General features: G+C 39.2%; 2 protein-coding genes across 6 annotated transcripts in view; both read right to left on the bottom strand.

The window, feature by feature from the left end:
* Positions 1 to 2,742, bottom strand: part of trpm7 (transient receptor potential cation channel, subfamily M, member 7) — a 37,973-nt gene extending 35,231 nt beyond the window's left edge. For both annotated transcript variants that reach the window (XM_026378947.1, XM_026378948.1), the window contains exon 1: positions 2,551 to 2,742. In XM_026378947.1, the coding sequence (XP_026234732.1) occupies positions 2,551 to 2,553 (3 nt within the window). In that variant the 5' untranslated portion in view covers positions 2,554 to 2,742. The remainder of the gene's footprint in view (positions 1 to 2,550) is intronic.
* A 3,166-nt stretch (positions 2,743 to 5,908) lies between these two features.
* On the bottom strand, positions 5,909 to 16,595 carry zgc:123258 (PA_hSPPL_like and Peptidase_A22B domain-containing protein). 4 transcript variants are annotated; one of them, XM_026378343.1, is made up of 17 exons: positions 16,393 to 16,595; positions 15,195 to 15,305; positions 14,738 to 14,920; positions 14,459 to 14,548; positions 14,206 to 14,339; positions 13,589 to 13,743; positions 13,397 to 13,493; positions 13,000 to 13,101; positions 12,697 to 12,778; positions 12,144 to 12,218; positions 11,457 to 11,513; positions 10,935 to 10,988; positions 9,932 to 10,031; positions 9,531 to 9,611; positions 8,934 to 9,094; positions 6,926 to 6,959; positions 5,909 to 6,274 (listed from the first exon to the last, which is right to left on the bottom strand). In XM_026378343.1, the coding sequence occupies exons 1-17, from the start codon at positions 16,444 to 16,446 to the stop codon at positions 6,237 to 6,239; spliced, it is 1,608 nt and encodes a 535-aa protein (XP_026234128.1). In that variant the 5' UTR covers positions 16,447 to 16,595; the 3' UTR covers positions 5,909 to 6,236. The 4 variants fall into 4 exon arrangements, with proteins under 4 accessions (XP_026234128.1, XP_026234131.1, XP_026234132.1 ...); XM_026378346.1 differs by lacking the exon at positions 10,935 to 10,988; XM_026378344.1 differs by lacking the exon at positions 6,926 to 6,959 and having other exon boundaries at positions 6,164 to 6,274.
* Between the last annotated feature and the right edge of the window lie 1,360 nt (positions 16,596 to 17,955).

Raw genomic sequence — 17,955 nt, 5'->3', positions numbered from 1 at the left:
AGTAGGTTTAAAATAAGCTCCATAAAACACAACACAGTGCCATCCTGAAACTCAAATGGGCCTTATCAATTTGCAATTCTTGCATATTTGTTGTTCCGACATGTAGGCCTATAAATGAATCTTAAATGGAGGGAATGAGTTCATTATAGCCTTCAGATAAGATTCCGGGAAGGCTGAAAACAGACGTAAAGTCAGTTTATACAGTCATGAGACCAAGGTGTGACAGCTCTCCAGCTCTCACGGTTGAGCCCCAGGGCACAGCTTTCAAAAGACTGCACAGCCTGAGCTCCAAGCAGCCGTATAGCCTAGTAAAGTAAAGCATGGGACTGACTTCTTTTCTTCTCATAATCTGGTACTCATGGTTATGTGTGTCTGAAAACCCCAGTTATAGCAGACGAAGTTTGGGAGACAGCATTAAGGATCTGTTAATGTTTCCGACCCTTACTGCTTAAATAACAAACAGATGTACTACTCTAAAAAGTTAGAAGAAATCCTGCCTCTGTTCAATATTATACAACAACAAGGCGCAAAATGTAATGTGTAGTAAGTTGTCGGTCCCTCCAGTGATCCTCGAGAGGTTTGGAGCACACAAAAGTCTCAAAACTGCAGAGTGAGGAGATGCAATGGGGAGTGAGTCAGCTAGATATTGAGTACAACAGGGGAGCAACTCAATTCATGAAAATCAACACATTAATACTATGAGCATTTTTTTGAGGGCCCAGCCCAGAGTCAGTGGAACAACTATCGGTTATCTTCAAATGGGCTTGTGTGTGTGGTGCAAATAGATTAGAGCATGCGATAACAGAGCTCAGAGAGCATGCCACAGTCACTCTGCAGGCTGAAACGTGCAAACAGCCCCACACACACACACTCACATGTACATACACATACTCTAGTAAAGTTAGAGTCTATTGTGGAGCACAACAAAGACCATTTTCTATCAGCTCACAGCGCCCTAAAGCACAAGCTGATAGAGAACAGACAGTTCAAACACCCATCATTACGTAAGAGATTGTGACTAACAATAATAAAGCTTTATTACCGATTGGTGATACAGATCAACTCACATAAGTTCAAATCACCTAATTTACTGTCATATCACTGGGAGCAGCAGAAGTTCAAGAATGGCAGTCATGAAAAGGTAGACCAGCATGTGAGACCAGCTCAGTCCAGCACGGTGGGAACCAAGATCGCTTTACACTCAGGCAAACGACAGGCACCAGCTGCTCTAGAGCCTCACCGAGAAGGCTTCGAAAACGGAGAAGACACATATCAATAGAGAAATAGCATAGCGAGAGATCTGATACCATCCCAGATGCGCATAACGATTTTCTCCTCATCTTCCAGTCCCCAACAAAGATCCCATGTGCTAAATAAAACCGCTTGATGTAGGCTAAACTGAGCGTGTTTCTTTAGGTTTTACATTGTGGATACCAACAGAAAAGATGCCCATCAGATGCCAAAAACTAAACTCAAGTAAAAAAAAAAAAAAAAAATAAGTAAATGCATTTGGACTGAGTCATCTCTCCATGTGCAATGAGGCCAGTGTGGCAACTTAAAGAACAAGACATATGTGGTAATAGTGGGCTGGATACGGTTTGTCACAGTGTAATAAGTAAGACAAGAGAAATCATGAAATAGAAATAGCTAGAAGATGTCATCCGTGATGATAAGGTGTGTGTACATCATGACTGTCCTGCTCTCTTAGCCTGAGCTGCTCCAGGAGAAGAGGACTGCGCAGGAAATCCCTGGAAAAAAAAAAAAAAAAAGGAGGACGAGGCCGAGCTTGTCACGAATAGCAAGAAAACATTTCTCCCTAACGTGTTGAGACAAGTCTTCCACTGTGTCTGCAGCAGGCCTGACTTTTAGCTCCCACCGACATGGCGAGCATTTCACGAGTGGGCGTCCAGCGGTTTTTTAGCAGAAGTCTGAGATAATGAACGCACCATTTCAACAGCGCTTAACTTTTCCCGACACTGAATCCAGACACGTATATAAAACAGCGCTCCGTTTAAACAGACTGGGCAGACGCTCAACGTGGCATTGACTTGTTACTGGCAACTGCATCTGAGACAGCTGGCACCAGTGTGTGTTAAACAAGAGCCAGCTGCTGTGAAACGTGTGGTGGGAGCTCTGTCCCCGTCGTCCTGCTAACATCAGTCCAGCTGCTGCTGCTGCTGCTGCTGCTGGAGCGTTAGCACGCTAGTTAGCTTCGCTTAACTTAACGGCAGCGCTTAGCGCTAGCGAGCTAGCTACTTAGCCTGCTAACGTTACCCCCGTGTGTTAGTGAGAGAGTGTGTGTGTGTGTGTGTGTGTGTGTGTGTGTGTTGGAGGATTTCCGATTTGACAATGTGTCACCGTGAACGCTTTCCTCATTACCGTACGAGCCCAACATTCAGCCACCGGGATCTCAGGGTGTCTGACAAACGGGGAGGCAGCGTGTGTGTGTGTGTGTGTGTGTGTGTGTGTGTGTGATCAGTCACGACGATCGTCAGCGCCAATTTGACGACACTATCAAACCCAGAGGAGGCCAAGTGGCTGCTCACGTACCATTCTCTTCACCGTTGAGACTCAGGAAGAGCTGCGTCGTGGCTTTTATCCATCTATCGGCGGTGCTCTCGGTTAGCCTTGGAAGGAAAGCCCGGTGGACGTTAATGAGATCCGCTTCGGCTGCAGCTCCAACGGAAGGATGCTTTTTCATAATTGTGCGACTCCAGACTGACGCTGCATGACGAGCCGGCTGACTCAGCCAGCACACTGTCACATGCCGAGGCGGAGCCACCGGGCACATGTGCACTTTGTTTAACTTCCTAATAATAAACGCGATCAGCCCGTAAACTATGCATCCACCACACGAACAGTACGTGATTTCTGCTTTGTTTAGTGTTAGCATGCCGACAGGGCAGCTATGACACTAAAATGGGCTCTACAGTAACAATGTGCGCTAATATTTTCTAATAAGACACGTATACCAGTGGCTTTCTAAATGCACTATATATTATAGTGTGGGAGAATTTGATTGCACATAAGCTTAAGTCGATTTTAATTAAAATACTGACACTCCTCTTGCTGACCACAAGGGATCAGTGGTCTTTAATTTATTCCCAAACTAGGCAGTGAATTCCTAATACATCCAAGATTGACTCGCATTTAACCTGGATTCATTTATATCTGTGTGTGGTATAGGAGTGTTTAATCTCTTTCCATCTGTGTTTGTCTCACTTAACTTATTCCCTGTAGCCTGTGAAGCTGCTGGGGATTAGAACAGATGAGGCACTTCTGAGCAGGACTCATGCACAGTCCTGACAGCTCAACTTACTTCCCACTTGCAGACTTAACCACAGTAGGCCAGTTTTTATAGTTTTTTTTTTTTTGCTGTCATCAGCATCTTTCTTGTCATGCAATTAAACTGATAGAAAGCTGGTGACACCACACACACACACACACACACACACACACAGAAGGCTCTCACAAAAAAACAAAACAGAAACGTGTGAGCGTCTTGCTATTCCAGTTTGACCTGTTTTTCATTCTGGAAAATTAAATGAACTCCACCAGTGCCTTCTCTTCTCCTACAACTTCTTTTTATCCACTTTACCAGACGTGCAGACAACTCTTGATTTCCACATCTAATGTGATAAAATACTAAGAACCTGGAGGATCTAACTTTGTCAGAGCAGTGTTTGGTTTCAGAAACTGGCCACTAGGTGTCGCTACTGCTAATCTTACCAGACTATTAAGTCTATGAACTGAACTTACATACAGCACATCATCCCATACCTATAACACTGTGAAACATTTTTGAAAGAAGGGAAGTTGCTGTCATAAAGGGAGTAAAACAGAGTAGTTCAATACTATCTCTGAAAATCTTCTATATAATGCATGTGTAACATGGGTGTCAAGTCAGTCGAGTAGTGTGAACCCCCCACCCTCTTTTTTAAAGATATCAAGCAGACTCCAGCTATGAGAGAGAGAGATCCACAGAGTGTTAAGGCACAAACACTGGACCAGATTATGGAGGCTACTCAGTAAATATGAGGTCAGCACATAGGGTCAGAGTTCAAAGAGCTATTCTAATTATCGTTCTCTCATGTGTATTACATATACTTTGTTTCCCTATGGTTCTCTATATGGTTACCTATAGTCATTAGTAGTAGTAAGTTTATTTGTTTGTGAAATATGTGTTTTTGATGTTTTACTAGTGAGATAATTGAACATAAAATGAAAATGACAAGATAGTCTTTTTTTGTTTTTGTCAGCTGCTGAGTTATCCTCATATTTACTCCTTTGTTTTTTGGCCTCCACATGGAAAGATAATACACTATAAGTATGTTTTAAATAAAACATATATTTTGAAATAACTAAAAAGGATTCAGGTTTTATCACAAGTTTCAATAATATAAGCAATCATAATTAATCCATGAAAGAACTAGACAGTATTAACTGATACTAGTGACTATTGAATAACCTACATATAATGTCTTTATGTTTCTCACACAGCAAAATGAGATCTCTGTAACTGTCTGCAGGTATACAGTATCTTAGTAAATGCCCTTCACATGTATGTGGTCTTGATTTATTTATATTCAAGTTATATAGAAACATGTTGATATGAAAATCCTTCTAGGTGTCTCTCAGAATGCCAGATTTACCAGCAGCTAGTGCCAGGGAAGCAAACTGAGAAATGAGAAGTTAAAATCCTTATTAGTTTCCTCACTGGTCATATCACCAGGGTTAAAAGAGAACGATGATGGAAAAAAAGAAAACCAACTAATGAAACAGGCCAGGACAAAAATAAACCCCTACTTTAATAATTGTGGCACAACGTTTTGAGACCATCGCTGTAATCATGCGATTTCTGGAACTCTTATTAGGACTTCTGCACCTTCTGCCTTCTCCAGACTGTATGGTTCAGCTCTTTCCACAGATGTTCACTGTGTGTGTTTTGGGTCATTATCCTCCAGGATGACTTGATAATATTGTGATTTCATTGTACCCTGCACAGATTTCAGCAAAGCAGCTCCAGAACATAACCAAGCCTCCTTTGTGTTTCACAATAGGTACAGTCTTCTTTTCATTGTCATCGACTGTCCTCTTGCAGCCACATCAAGGGAGGTTGGCTACAGTCCCGTGGACATTAAAGTAATATGTGCAACTGTAGTCACAGGAACATCAAGCTGCTTGGAGATGTTCTTACAGCCTTTACCTTTAATAAGTTTGTCTATCATTTGTTTTCTAATCTTCTGAGACAACTCTCTCTTTAGTTTTCTGTGGTCCATGTTGAGTGTGGTACACACCATGATACCAAACAGCACAATGACCACTTTTTACCCTTTAAATAGGCAGACTGACTGATTACAAGTGTGAAGACAGCTGTGATGCTAATTACAGGACACACTTGTTTAAATAATGTCCCTATGGAGAAGTTATTTTAAATATTAAAGTTTTGTCCAGGCCAATTTTATTAGTTTGTTTTTCAAAAGCTTCTGTTGAACTACGACTCGAAAACAATATCTGAATTTCATGAGTTAATTACGGTACTTAGTCAATTTTAATTTATTATTACTTTGGTTAGTTTTACATTATTTCAGTGACCAAGTTTTCTTTCTTTAACAGAAGGGTACCAACAATTTTGACTATGTCTGTACAACTGGACTGTGACTGTTGATCATACTTCCTGACGCACAGGTGTAGGCAAGTACCTCCTTTTTTACTTCTTCTTTTCAATCAAGTAGTTTCATCATGTAAATGTGCATAAAATACACATGCAAAAAACAGAAGTTGTTCATTTAATATAAAGCAATGAAAGAAAAATCACATCATACAAACAGGTTACACTGAACCTTCAAAAGTGTTACCAAATTTCTCATATTGTATCTGTAAGTAAGTTAAACCCCCCCCCCCCCCACCCTATGAAAGATGGAACAACTGTCAGCCTTAGTAATATAAAGTGCTTTCTCATTCAGCAATATGCAAACATCACCAAGGCAAAGTCATTACAGTTTTCAGAACATAAACCTAAACTGCAACATATCAAGCCTTTCAATCACTTAAAAAACACCTCTGGTACTGGTACATATTTACTAACCTTCCATTCACAGCAGTCAGAATGAGCCTATAATGTTTTAAGAATATGTTAATCAAAACATGTTCCCTTGTTTTGCAAAAGAAATATTAAAATATTTATTAAAAAAAAAAAAAGATCCAGAAGATGGGTTCATGCTCAACACTGTAGGTCAGCATCGTTCTGCTATGGAGCGGTCAGTTCTTCCCTCTAAAAAGAAACAGCAAGGAAAATGTTAATAATTCAGTTTAACCTTTTACCAACGACAGACATTGAAAAACAAGATGGAAGATGGAATTTCTATTGGAATTTTTTTAGCTACGTATACAACAGTAGATGTGTGGTACATTCTACAAATACCAAGCCACAGAGATAACATTTCCTGAAATCCATGCCACAGCTTTCCCAGGTTAACTGCAAGCAACAACATGCAGAAGGCAACATGAACATGTGGATGGAGTGGTAAGAGTATTAATTTCCATACTTGGCAAAGACAGATGAGTGGAGAAAGAGAAGATAAAACACTGCGAACAAACAAACTGGAGAAATAATGAAGTGAAGTTAATGGTATTCCAGGGTCATGGCTCTAACACAAGACCACTTTAGAGTGTGGCTGAGAAGCTCTTTATTTTCAACTAGCGACATCTAGTGGCCAGTTAATGCCACACACTGATCGGTCCAAACTTAGGTTCTCCAAGATTGTATTTGAATCACACTGACCATGGAAATCAAGAGTTAAAATGTCAAAGAAAAAGAGGGATAAAAAGAAGCTGGTAAGAGAAGAGAAGGCACTGCAGTAAGCGACACTGTAAAATGGCAGAAGAGATAGAGGGGAAAGGTCTGGTTTGGAGGGAAGCACACCTGGCAACAAAGGTTCCCTGGATGAGTCCAAGACCTGGTGAAGACAGAGCCAGGTCAGATGTTTCTCTCTCTTTCTGCTCTTTTGTGATCACACACTCACACACATACATATCTAACTTCTATCTTCTCTAAGACACTGTGAGGTAGTTGTAGGCATTTTCCTAAACCAGCTACAAACTCAATCAACTCAACTCAAACTCAACTTTTTCTACAACATACTACATATTACTACTACAATTACGTACCTTTGACATGTTTACCGTAATAAATGTATGGTCCAAGTTGTTCTATGTTTATACAGCAACAATATTTTAAATGTATTAACACCACTGCTTTTTACCTTTCAAAACATAAAAAACCCCAAAAGGTTTTGCTTTTGTTTTAGCATACCTCAGAAAGTCTCTGCAGGACATTCAGGGTTTTGTGGGATAGGAGGTCATGTAATAAAATAAATTACACACTGACCTTGTTTATAGCATCCTATGATGGATGTCATATCCCCAATGTGACCTTGAGTTACATTTACACACTAACTTCAGGCTAAGGAGCATGCAAATCAAATACAATGGCTTAAGAAAGAGTTCACACTTTTTCACTGATTGCACACTTTGTGTTGTGTTAAATGGATAACGTAGACATTTTTGCCCATCAGTCTCTAGTAAACTAAACTGAATTAGTTAAGAAAGACACACACCTGTCTATATATGAGTTCCAAGCATACTATATGTATGACTGTATGACAGTCTGCTCGTGGTTTGCAAAATGACATATAAAAGAACAAAACATTAACTCTTTGGGCAGAACATGAAGCACTGTGTCTGTTGACCACCAAGCTCTGCTCATTAATTGCTAATACCATCTCTACGGTGAGGCATGGTGGTGGCAGCATGATGCTATACGGGTGCATCTCAGCAGCTCGGACAGGGAAATTGATTAGAATTGAGGGAAGGATGAAGCCCTTAAAGAAACCATGCTTCAAAGTGCATAAGACCTGAGGCTCAGGTGGAAGTTCAACTTTAGGGTTAGCTAACCCTAACCCTATTAAACATCTGTGGAGAAATCTAACATGTGAGAAGTCTGAAAACACTTTCTCAAGAACACCTAAAGTAGTAACAGTTTCCAAAGGGTGATGGACATTTTTTTTAATAAAACCTAGTGTGAAACAAAAAGTGAGGGCATCTTCAAAACTTTTAAAAGCCACTGTACAGTATCTTGTTGTGCAAACAATTATTTAAAGAAAGCACAATATACTATAATATAGTACCTGTCAATATCAGTGCATCAAACTGATCTCTGCAGTGCAAAGACAGTGTAGTGATGCACCATGTTTACTCAGTATCTCTAGCTGCAGAGAACTGAGTGATTTCAAACAACTCAAGGTCCATTAATAAAACACTGTTGATTCTATTAATTGTTTCTTATTGATTTTCTTAAGACACCTCAAAATATTAACTATTGCTGACATGTCCTGCATGCCATGCAGTAAATAAAAGACAGCCACACTTAAGTTTAAGTTGAAGGATTTCAAAGATACATATGGTCACAGTGACAACTGAATTCACTTGATTTATCAGGACCAATACAGTAAAGAAACAAGCAAGAGAGGAATAACATCTTTGTGGCTGCCGCTCACTACGGTATAATACTGAAAAAGGCCTCAGACGCCTGGTGAACCCGGCTTCTCTCTGTTTAGAGAAGACAGTTGCTTTGCAAACTGGCAACAATGCAAGTAATGTTAAGCACAGACAGCTTGGCAGTAAAGCATTGAGCCTTTTGCATATTAGTAAATATTTAGAATGTGCTCCAAGTGACGAGCAGTGAGCATTATCTTAACAGTAAGCCTTTGCTATGCTCTTAAGTCTTTGTAGTGCTGTGTTTGGCTTCAGAAAATAAAAGGAGGACTACAATTCTTCAGAAATAAGCTAAAGCATGTTTGAAAGTATCAAGGCCATGTCATTACAGCTATCGAGTATCAATAAGTTATTTCAGTTGTCTCGGGTCTCCTCACCCGATAGGTGGTTCCTGACCAGAACTGCTTTATTTCCCCCCGGCACCCGGCAACCACAGCAGAGGTTATCAGGGTGAAAGGCACAAGGTAGAGTAGAGCAGGCTGACCCATTCCCGACAGCAGCATCACAGCAAATGTCAGTATCATTCCCAGCAGGTAGGCTACAGGGAAGGAAAGAAGACAAACACAGATGTACAACATACAAATACGATCAGTAACTAGTGAAAGTAAATCTGTAGAATGCTTAATTTATGATAATTAGGATCAGAAACCCCCTACTGGCCAGAAGGAAGAACATCAGTGTTTCAATAAAAGATAAATAAAGAAAGAGTTATTTACTCATTTATTAATCCGTAATCTGACATTCAAACACTAAAATCTATTAACTAAAAAATAATAATACATAAATAACATACTGTACATTTGTTCTTACAATATTAACAGACATAAAAAACCTAATTGCATAAGATGTATTTTTCCTTTTTTAATTAGTTTTTATTTCTTTTTCCAAAGATGCAAGTGAAATTACTCTAACCTACATACAGTAATGCAAAGTTGCAACATTTGAATGCCAAAGTATGTTGTGCTGTGATGTACCTATGCAGCAGCTGACAAAGTAGATCTTCTTGCTGCTGTTGATCCAAACATCAAACCTGCTGCAGTAAGCCACAAGGAGACCTGTTGGACCATTTAGGTTGCAGACTGTGAGTCAGACATCACCCCACACATTTGGCAAAGACAGTGCTGTCTTTTGGTTTCTGACTTTGAATATTGTTATGATTTTTTAATCAAAAAGAAAGCAACACATACTAGTCTTCAAAAGGCTTCACAAAAGTGAGTAGACCTTTAAATAACTTTAAATCATAGCTTTTTACCACACGGAGCTGAGATGTACTCATATACTTCAGTTAAACTGACTTGCATGCAGCATAACTACTGTTGTCTGTAATCAAAATGTTTACTGAAAGATTAGGTAACCTCTGATACTCTAACCTCACCTGGAACAATGATATCTCCATAACCCAGAATGGAGAACTGCATCCCACACAAGTTCTGAGCCCAAGCTGAGAACCGTGGGACACGCATAACCACTGGAAGCTGAGAAAAGAAAAACGTTTTGGTGTTTGAATTTATCTGAATTTAACAAAGCTGTGACAAAATGGATAGGAACAAGTTCAACAGTGTTATCTGAAATAAAGTCCATTAATGGGCTTTTACAGAAGAACAAATGTTCACAAACACTCTTTTTTGTTATGGGCCATTGGCAAAAATTTTATCTTGAACGCTAGCCTTTCAACAAATACTCACAAACATACCATACACACTTTAGCACAACCTGCTGAATATGATTTAGTTGTAAATACACAGGAACAGACTTCTAAAGTAAAACAGAGAACCCAGAAAATATCTGCAAACATTCTCCAACAAATGTCTCAGCATGTTTTAATCACATTTGAATATGAATGCTAAAACCTTTCCCTGAAAACATAAGACCCTTAGGGCCAACTCATGTTTTAATGATTACAATGACTATAAACTAATTCAATTCAGAGCATGCTCAGCATGCAAAGTCATCTGACCGATTAGCATGACCCACCTGATAATCATGTGGGTTTCTTTACCCTTGGTTCACAGGGTTAGAGAAAAGCACATATACATGCCAAGTTTTTAATCACAAACTAAAAAGAAAACTGCAATAAACAATAATAGATACACATGAACACAATGGACAACAAAGAACCATGGGTACACCCAACATAGCCTGTAGATTATTATATATTAGATTATACACGTTTGTAGTTTTCCTAGTATAATTAATGATTTTCAATATTTGTACTTTTAATAAATTCTAAAGTTTCCTCATATTTTTAATCCTGTTTATCTAAACTAAAGAAGATTTCTAAAAATGGGATTGTGCTCATAAGAATCTATGTGCCCTCCCCACCCACGTCAGGATGTAGCACTAACAAAGGACTACATGGGTAACAAATCAAGCCTTACTTTCTCAGAAGGCGCCTGGGGTTCAGCGGGGACCTCCACCATGTTACTTTGCGTCTACGACAGAGCCCGCCCAACCCCAGCACACAGTTAGTTAAACAGTCTATCATTCCCCTCTGGGTATCAACAACAAACGGTGCAGACCAGCCAAGATGTTAATAAAGCCAGTGTGAAGTTGATGAGGAATTCCACCAAGCTTAGCTTTTAGGTGATAAAACTATGAAACATTTTTTTCTTTACCACAAATCTACTCCAACAATTTACTTATTCAGTAGATGTTTCAACATGATGTATCTTGATTAAGTAAAAAATTTTAATATTTCAAAGTTTCAAACTATAAGCCCAGGAATAAAAAAGGGATACTATAAAAATACAATTCCTGAGGTAGAATAAAAAGATGCATCAATGTTCCCCATATATAAAGATTATTTTTTTAATTATTATTATTCTGTATATATGGACAAATGGCAAAGACAGTTTGGTGAAGTTCCCCTTAAAGGCTGGAAGCAACACAGCAGGACTTACCTTCTCTCCAGATGCATCTGGGCCAAGGGCAACCTGCACCATAATGCTGACTCCATTCTGTTGACAGAAAATGAAACACCAAGCATTCATGTTATGTTACTCATCCATTTATTTATATGTGGTGCTCTTGATGATGTTAGGTAGATATACACTGCCCGTGAACCATTGAATTTCATGTTTTTTTTGCATTTATTTGTTCTAAAATGTGATCTGACATTCCAATTAAATTCCAAAAGGTTCACATTCTTGCCACTGTATTCCCATCCGGAGTTGCTCTGTGGTGGTCAATTCATGTGTGAAAATGATGTGTCATGCTCCCTGAACCACTCTTTCACAATTTGAGCCTGATAAATCCTGGAATTGTCATCTTAGAACAGGCCCGTGCCATCAGGGAAGCAGGAATTCATTCATGGAATAACCTGGTCATTCAGTATATTCAGGTACTAAGCTGACCACAGACTCTTACCCATTTGCTTAGTGGTGACTAATGTGGTGACTTTTTTGGATGGACGGTGTATTAGGTACGTAGTTGTTCATTTAGAAAAAAGTTAAATTTGGGGCCACAAAAAGTTGAAAATCAAAGCACAAATACTGAGGAAATCTCCCTCTGAAATCAGTGGCATCCAAGTATCCCAGAAATTCCAGCCCTCAAGTCCTGGGGATTAACAGAAATAACTGTACTCATACCTTGGTGAAGAAAGGAGTGATGAAGACGAAGAAAACATCATACACGAGTAGAAGGCTCAGCAAAATCACACAGATCTGTAAGGATAGAAAAAATGGGAACTCAATGTAGGACAATGGGACAGTGTGTGACATTCTAATACCTTTATCTCAGGTGTACCACAGTTGTGGAACAAGCTACTTTGTTGTAACTCTGTTCCCTCAGCAGCGTCGCGCCCAGTATTCAAAAGACAATTGAAGACAGTACTCTGTTGCAACTTTTCATGCACTTAATAAAATAATCCCTTTTAGTCATATCTGGCCATTATATGTCACAAAACAAACATTTCTTCTTATAGATATATATATATATATACACTTTGAAATGACTCCTCCCTGACTTAGATAGTTTAGCTTGCTTTCCACAGCACTCACAGGTCACCTCGGATAAAAGCATCAGTATAAATGTACTAAATGGGCTAATTCCTCAATAAATACAACTATAATAATGACAGTACAGATAATCCTTGTGCTTGAGAAAGCACTAAGATCAACCACATGATAAGATGAGTGATACCTTGAAATTGGACAGTGAAATGGTCTTCATGAAGTTAAGGCAGAAAGCGATGCCGAGGAGGTCCTGTAAGATCCAGATCCATCTGAAAGATACAAAAGTTCTTAAATTAAGTATTTTAACTTAACAACATTTTTTATTTAAGATAATTCATATGATTTGTCTCACACATATCTAAAATCTATCTTAAAGCACAAGTAAGTTCTACATCAGTCCTAATTCGGATGGCAACGTGCTCTTCATAATCATGATAAAAAAATAGAATAAAACAGACATAAAGGTTATGGTTGTGTGTCTTCACAGTACCGTTCTTCATTTCTGTAGACGCCCCAGATCACAGCAATGGTAATGCACACAGCAGCCAATATGAGAGACCTCACAGAGATGTTGCAATTTCTGACAGAGAAGCTAGAAGACACAGAAAACATGCTAAAAAAAACAAAGACTCTAGCAGCTGTGGCATGTTCTGTCAGAGAGTGGCTTGGTGAGTTAGATTATAACTGTGTTTCACATCTCGCCACTGTGGACACAATGCTTGTGATAATAACATATTTGTAAAGAAAACAAAAAAAACCTTACCACATAATCCCTTAGCTTCATTAGATAGTATTGACACACATATGTCTGATGTTTTATTATATTAATAATTGATTCGATCTATTTTATATTTGACTAACAGTAGTGTAATAGCAGATCCTCCTACCTTAGAGTGCCACAACCAATTTTATCCATCACTGCATCAAAGCAGCTGAACAGTGCAGAGGCAGATGCCAGGCAGAATATGGCAATAATGACGTAAACTGAGGAAAAGACACAGAAAAACAGCACATCAACCACCATCACTGGATAATTTTACTTCTTTGTGTGCTCAAGAGTCGTTTTTCTCCCCACTCACCAAGAACATTGTAGAAGAAGTACATAAGGACCAGCATCCCGCACATAAAGGCAACAAAGATAACCACTTTGAGAGGAGAGTAAAGGGAAAGCTCTCCACTCTCTGCTTTGCTTTCTCCCCCTCCTCCCCCTGGTGCACAACTATTCAACCGATCTCTGCCACAAACAGAAAAAAAAATAAACATTTAAATTGTTTTTATGTGCTTTCCAAGCCTGTTGTATTTTAAAAAAAAGCATGATTCAAGCAGCATTATGACACAATGAGAATATACTGTGGAATTTAGTGCAATCTTATATAACGGCACAGCAATAAATATGACCTTTGGAGAAGTCCAGTTTTTATTGCTGGTTAATCTTCTAGCTAATCAACAACGCTGCTTCTTCAGACTGAAGAAGCTACTTGGATGAGTAGCGAAACGTTTCAAATAACTTAAAGTCCAGTTGCCATGACTCAACTTCCAGATAACTCCATCTGGACGACTGAGAATCTTCACAGACACTAAAGAAACTATTTAAAACAACTTTAAAACAGATGTTTTTTCTGTTATCTTTGCTCTAGTTCAATATACGTGTGTGTCTGTGTGTGTGTGTGTTCAGTGTTCAACCAATACATCTAACCTCTCGCAGGCCCCACTCCAGTATCCGCCAAGGACGACCGTCACAATGGAAATCAATAGGATGACTGCAATGCTTGGATCAATCTTGGAGTGTGGTGGAGCATACAGCCTTACCTGCATCTCTTTACCAAACACCTGGACAGGCACAAAGATTTAACATTAAATGAACAACGTTTCATCTTTATAAAATGTATCTTCACAAAAGAAGATATAACAATAACCATGACCACTAGAAAAAGGAAAGGCGGTCTGACCTGCTGTGCTTCCAAGAAGTCCCTGTACCTCATGAGAGCCAAAGGAATTTGGACCTTTGAGTACTCTGAGTCATTAGCTGATGGGGTGATCTATAAAGCACAGTAACACAAACAGTGAAACATTTTTTTAATCCCACTTGTCAGAAATGAAAACATTTCTTAACTAGTCTATGGTGTGATTCATGCTGTTTTATGCTTATACTTTCACCACACACAGACAAAACACAAAACAATTATTGAAGTATTTCATTAAAATACAGAGGGATGTAAATGACCCACCAGTGATTTGTTGCTTGCAATGAGCAAAGTTGTAGCTCCCAGATTCTGAGCATTTAGAGCTTTCTGGCTGAAATCACAGTCCCCTCTCATCACCACTAGTGCTTTGCCCTTTACCACATCTGGAGTGATCTCTGAGGCATTGCACAGCACAGTGGAGGTCATAGTCACCAGAGGATACTGCTTCTGCCAAAGGGAAAACAGTATGTGATTAGGATAGTATTAATATTTCTGTCATATTCCCTTTGAAAAACACAAGAGTTTGTTTTTGGAGATGCTGTCACTGATTGAAAGTTACTTCACTAGAACTTTACTGAGGCTACAAATGCCAGCATTTTCTCATTCTCAAAAATAACAGCTAAATGGTAAAAATAACTTAAGTAGTTAATTAATAGATAATTACCTGTCCCAACACTAACAAGTCAGAACAACAATTTAAAAAACGCCTTGAAAAACTTACAGCATCATCAAGACTTGTTGCAAGAGGTGTCCAGGAGTGATTGTGGACAATGCAGTACTCTCTCTCTGTCCCTCCATTTGAAATGTGCAAAATTGCTTCTTGGCAGGTTATCTGTTAGGAAGGTAAGAAAATATTTAGACTAAGTTCAGACCCAACTTTATCCAGTTAATGAATCAGATAGAGAGAACACGAAATAAGTGCAGAAAGCAACAAATGTTATCAAAATGTCCTGAAAGATAACACAAGCTGCATCTAAGTAGACATGTATTTGATGCTTCATATATGTCAAAATCATTCATATTAAAGCACAAATGAAGGAAAATATTCTGTTGCTGGTTGAACTGCTGACAACCATGTCTGTGCTTGTCTCTCAAATAGATACTGCTTTCGTTTTAAGGGGTGTCTTGCCCCTAGGAAAGCATTAAAACCAAACTGCATGTAATTGTATGTAGTGCTTTATGACTGTTGGGTTACATGTTTATATGTTTTCAACATTACATCTCTGGAAGATGAACAACCACCCAACACAAAGCCTGCTGAGGGGCAATAAAGACCAGAGTGACTTGAACACATCTTAGTACTTTCAGCAGTCTGAATAGTGTAGCTGAGCTCATCAGGTTTAGGTCCTCAGACTTTCCAGACAGTTTATTTTTCCACATCTGCAATAGTTGAGTAGCCTCTTCAGTCTGAAGATAGCTGTTTATAGATCACATATTTCTGCTCCGGGTTGGTTTCACTTCTCTCCTGGCACTGTGACTGGCGCATCTACATAAACCACTTCCTTGTCTTTAACTTGATACATTGGGGAAATCCCGGTCCACCAAACCAAAAGTTAGCTAAAATAAATCTCATCGCCGTCGAATAAAATTTAATTTAATCCTTCTTTTGTACTTTTTTATCAATATTAACTGATGCAGCACATAAACTCTGTTTTCCAAGCTTGGACGATGGTAGCTGAGGCTAATATTAGAGCTAGCGTTGGCCGATGACAACAATCATTTGGGTCGTTATTTAGTGGACAGCTCTTCTTTCTGATTCGTATATGAGCTCCGTGTATTGTGGACATAATGAGGACATAAGTCAAACAGGTACCAGTACTTATGGCTGTCACGGTTTTCGACGGTAAGTCAAACTGTCAGGCCTGGTAAGTTACTGGCTAGTAACACTCTGATTCAATATTTATTGACTCGAAACTTACCTGCGAGACTGTGAAAATTACCGACAAAATAACGACTTTGATAGCTCTTTCCATGCTGGTAACATTCGCTGTTGTACAGAGTCTTACACTATACACATTTATTGACTTCTGTTGGCACCGACACACTTTTTCTTCGCCGCTGTTAAGTTCCTCGTATCGTCATAGTGCAGCTAGCTGTTGCTAAGAGCTACTTCCTGTATTGTCTTGTGACCGATGACGCGCTGCTGACGCGCTGCTGACGCGCTGCTTTCTGTTTCACCCTCAGAGCGACGCTGACTGAATAAACACTGAGAAATAGGATCAGGACTCGGGTGGGGACGTTCAAAGACTGTAGAGACTCACCAAGTGCTAAATACGTGCACATCAACAACCAAAACCATTAATAAAATGAGACCAATTCACCACAGATACCAAATAACACAAGACACATGCAAAACAAAGACAAATGATGGACATGGACAGAGAAATGTTGAATTTCTTTTTGTTTTAATTCAAATGGTTACAGCTTTCAGCTCATGAAATTCAAAAGGTGTCAGTGATTGTCTTCTGGACAACTGTCAAGTCAGAAGACATATACACTGATCCTCATTATAAATATCACCACTTTTAGGATGGCACTAATTGAAGAACAAGATGATGATAATGGAGCATGCACGTCAACAAACCAAATGTTTTTCACATCATCCTGATTAGTTGGTCCAATACAACGTAACATATTAGAAAATATATGAAACAACGATTAATCCATTGAATCCAGATAGGCTCACAGGTGATTGATAAGTCTGACTTGCTGACATCAACTCTGAAGTGTTAATGACAGATGGGTCTCTCTTTCCTGTTTGAAGACAAACAGAAGAAAACACTCATTTGAATGTGGGTTGTAATGTGCAGAAGTCAACATAACAAAGTAGGCTCAAAGGTATGGCCTGCGTCTGAGTAAATACTATGTGTGTGTGTTTTGGCTTATGGCAAAGGTCAAAGTGTGGAGGAAGAAAGGGTCTGCTTTACAAGCTCTGTGAAGCATGACGGAGGAATCAATACTTTCAGAGGCGATATCTCTGACTCCATGAGCCTTAATATCATGAATCTATTTTCTGAATGTCTGATAAACTCAGCATGGTTAAATATCTTCCAGAGTAGAGGGTTTAACTTTGCCACCTGTCACACAAATCCCCATTCCCATATGCATAATAAAAAGGTCTTCAGTTGACAAACCTTGTCATGTGTTAAAATCTGCTGAGGGGTAGGATTTAGCAGTCAGTCAAGTGCAATGTTAAAATCCCTGACTGTCTCATTATGTAGCCTAGGGACAAGCTGCCCCTCACGAGCTCAGCTAGACTAAAGGAGACCTATGAATTTACATCATCCCTACTGTCCACAAGCATCTCAAACTGTTCAGCTGTAGATTACAAGTCCTGTACCAGTCACTTGTGTTCGGAGAGCGAGAGATATCTGGTTGTCTGAGGTCAAAGTGGATTATTTTCCAGCGCTGACATTTTGGACTGATCCTACTGCTGCCACCAGTGTAATGAATGTGAATTTAAGCCTATGTGTCAGGAAAAC

The sequence above is a fragment of the Anabas testudineus genome, chromosome 3 (assembly GCF_900324465.2).
Source record: "Anabas testudineus chromosome 3, fAnaTes1.2, whole genome shotgun sequence".
NCBI lineage: Eukaryota > Metazoa > Chordata > Actinopteri > Anabantiformes > Anabantidae > Anabas > Anabas testudineus.
The sequence above is the reverse complement of the archived record's forward strand: the minus strand, read 5'-3'. Positions and strand labels throughout refer to the sequence as shown.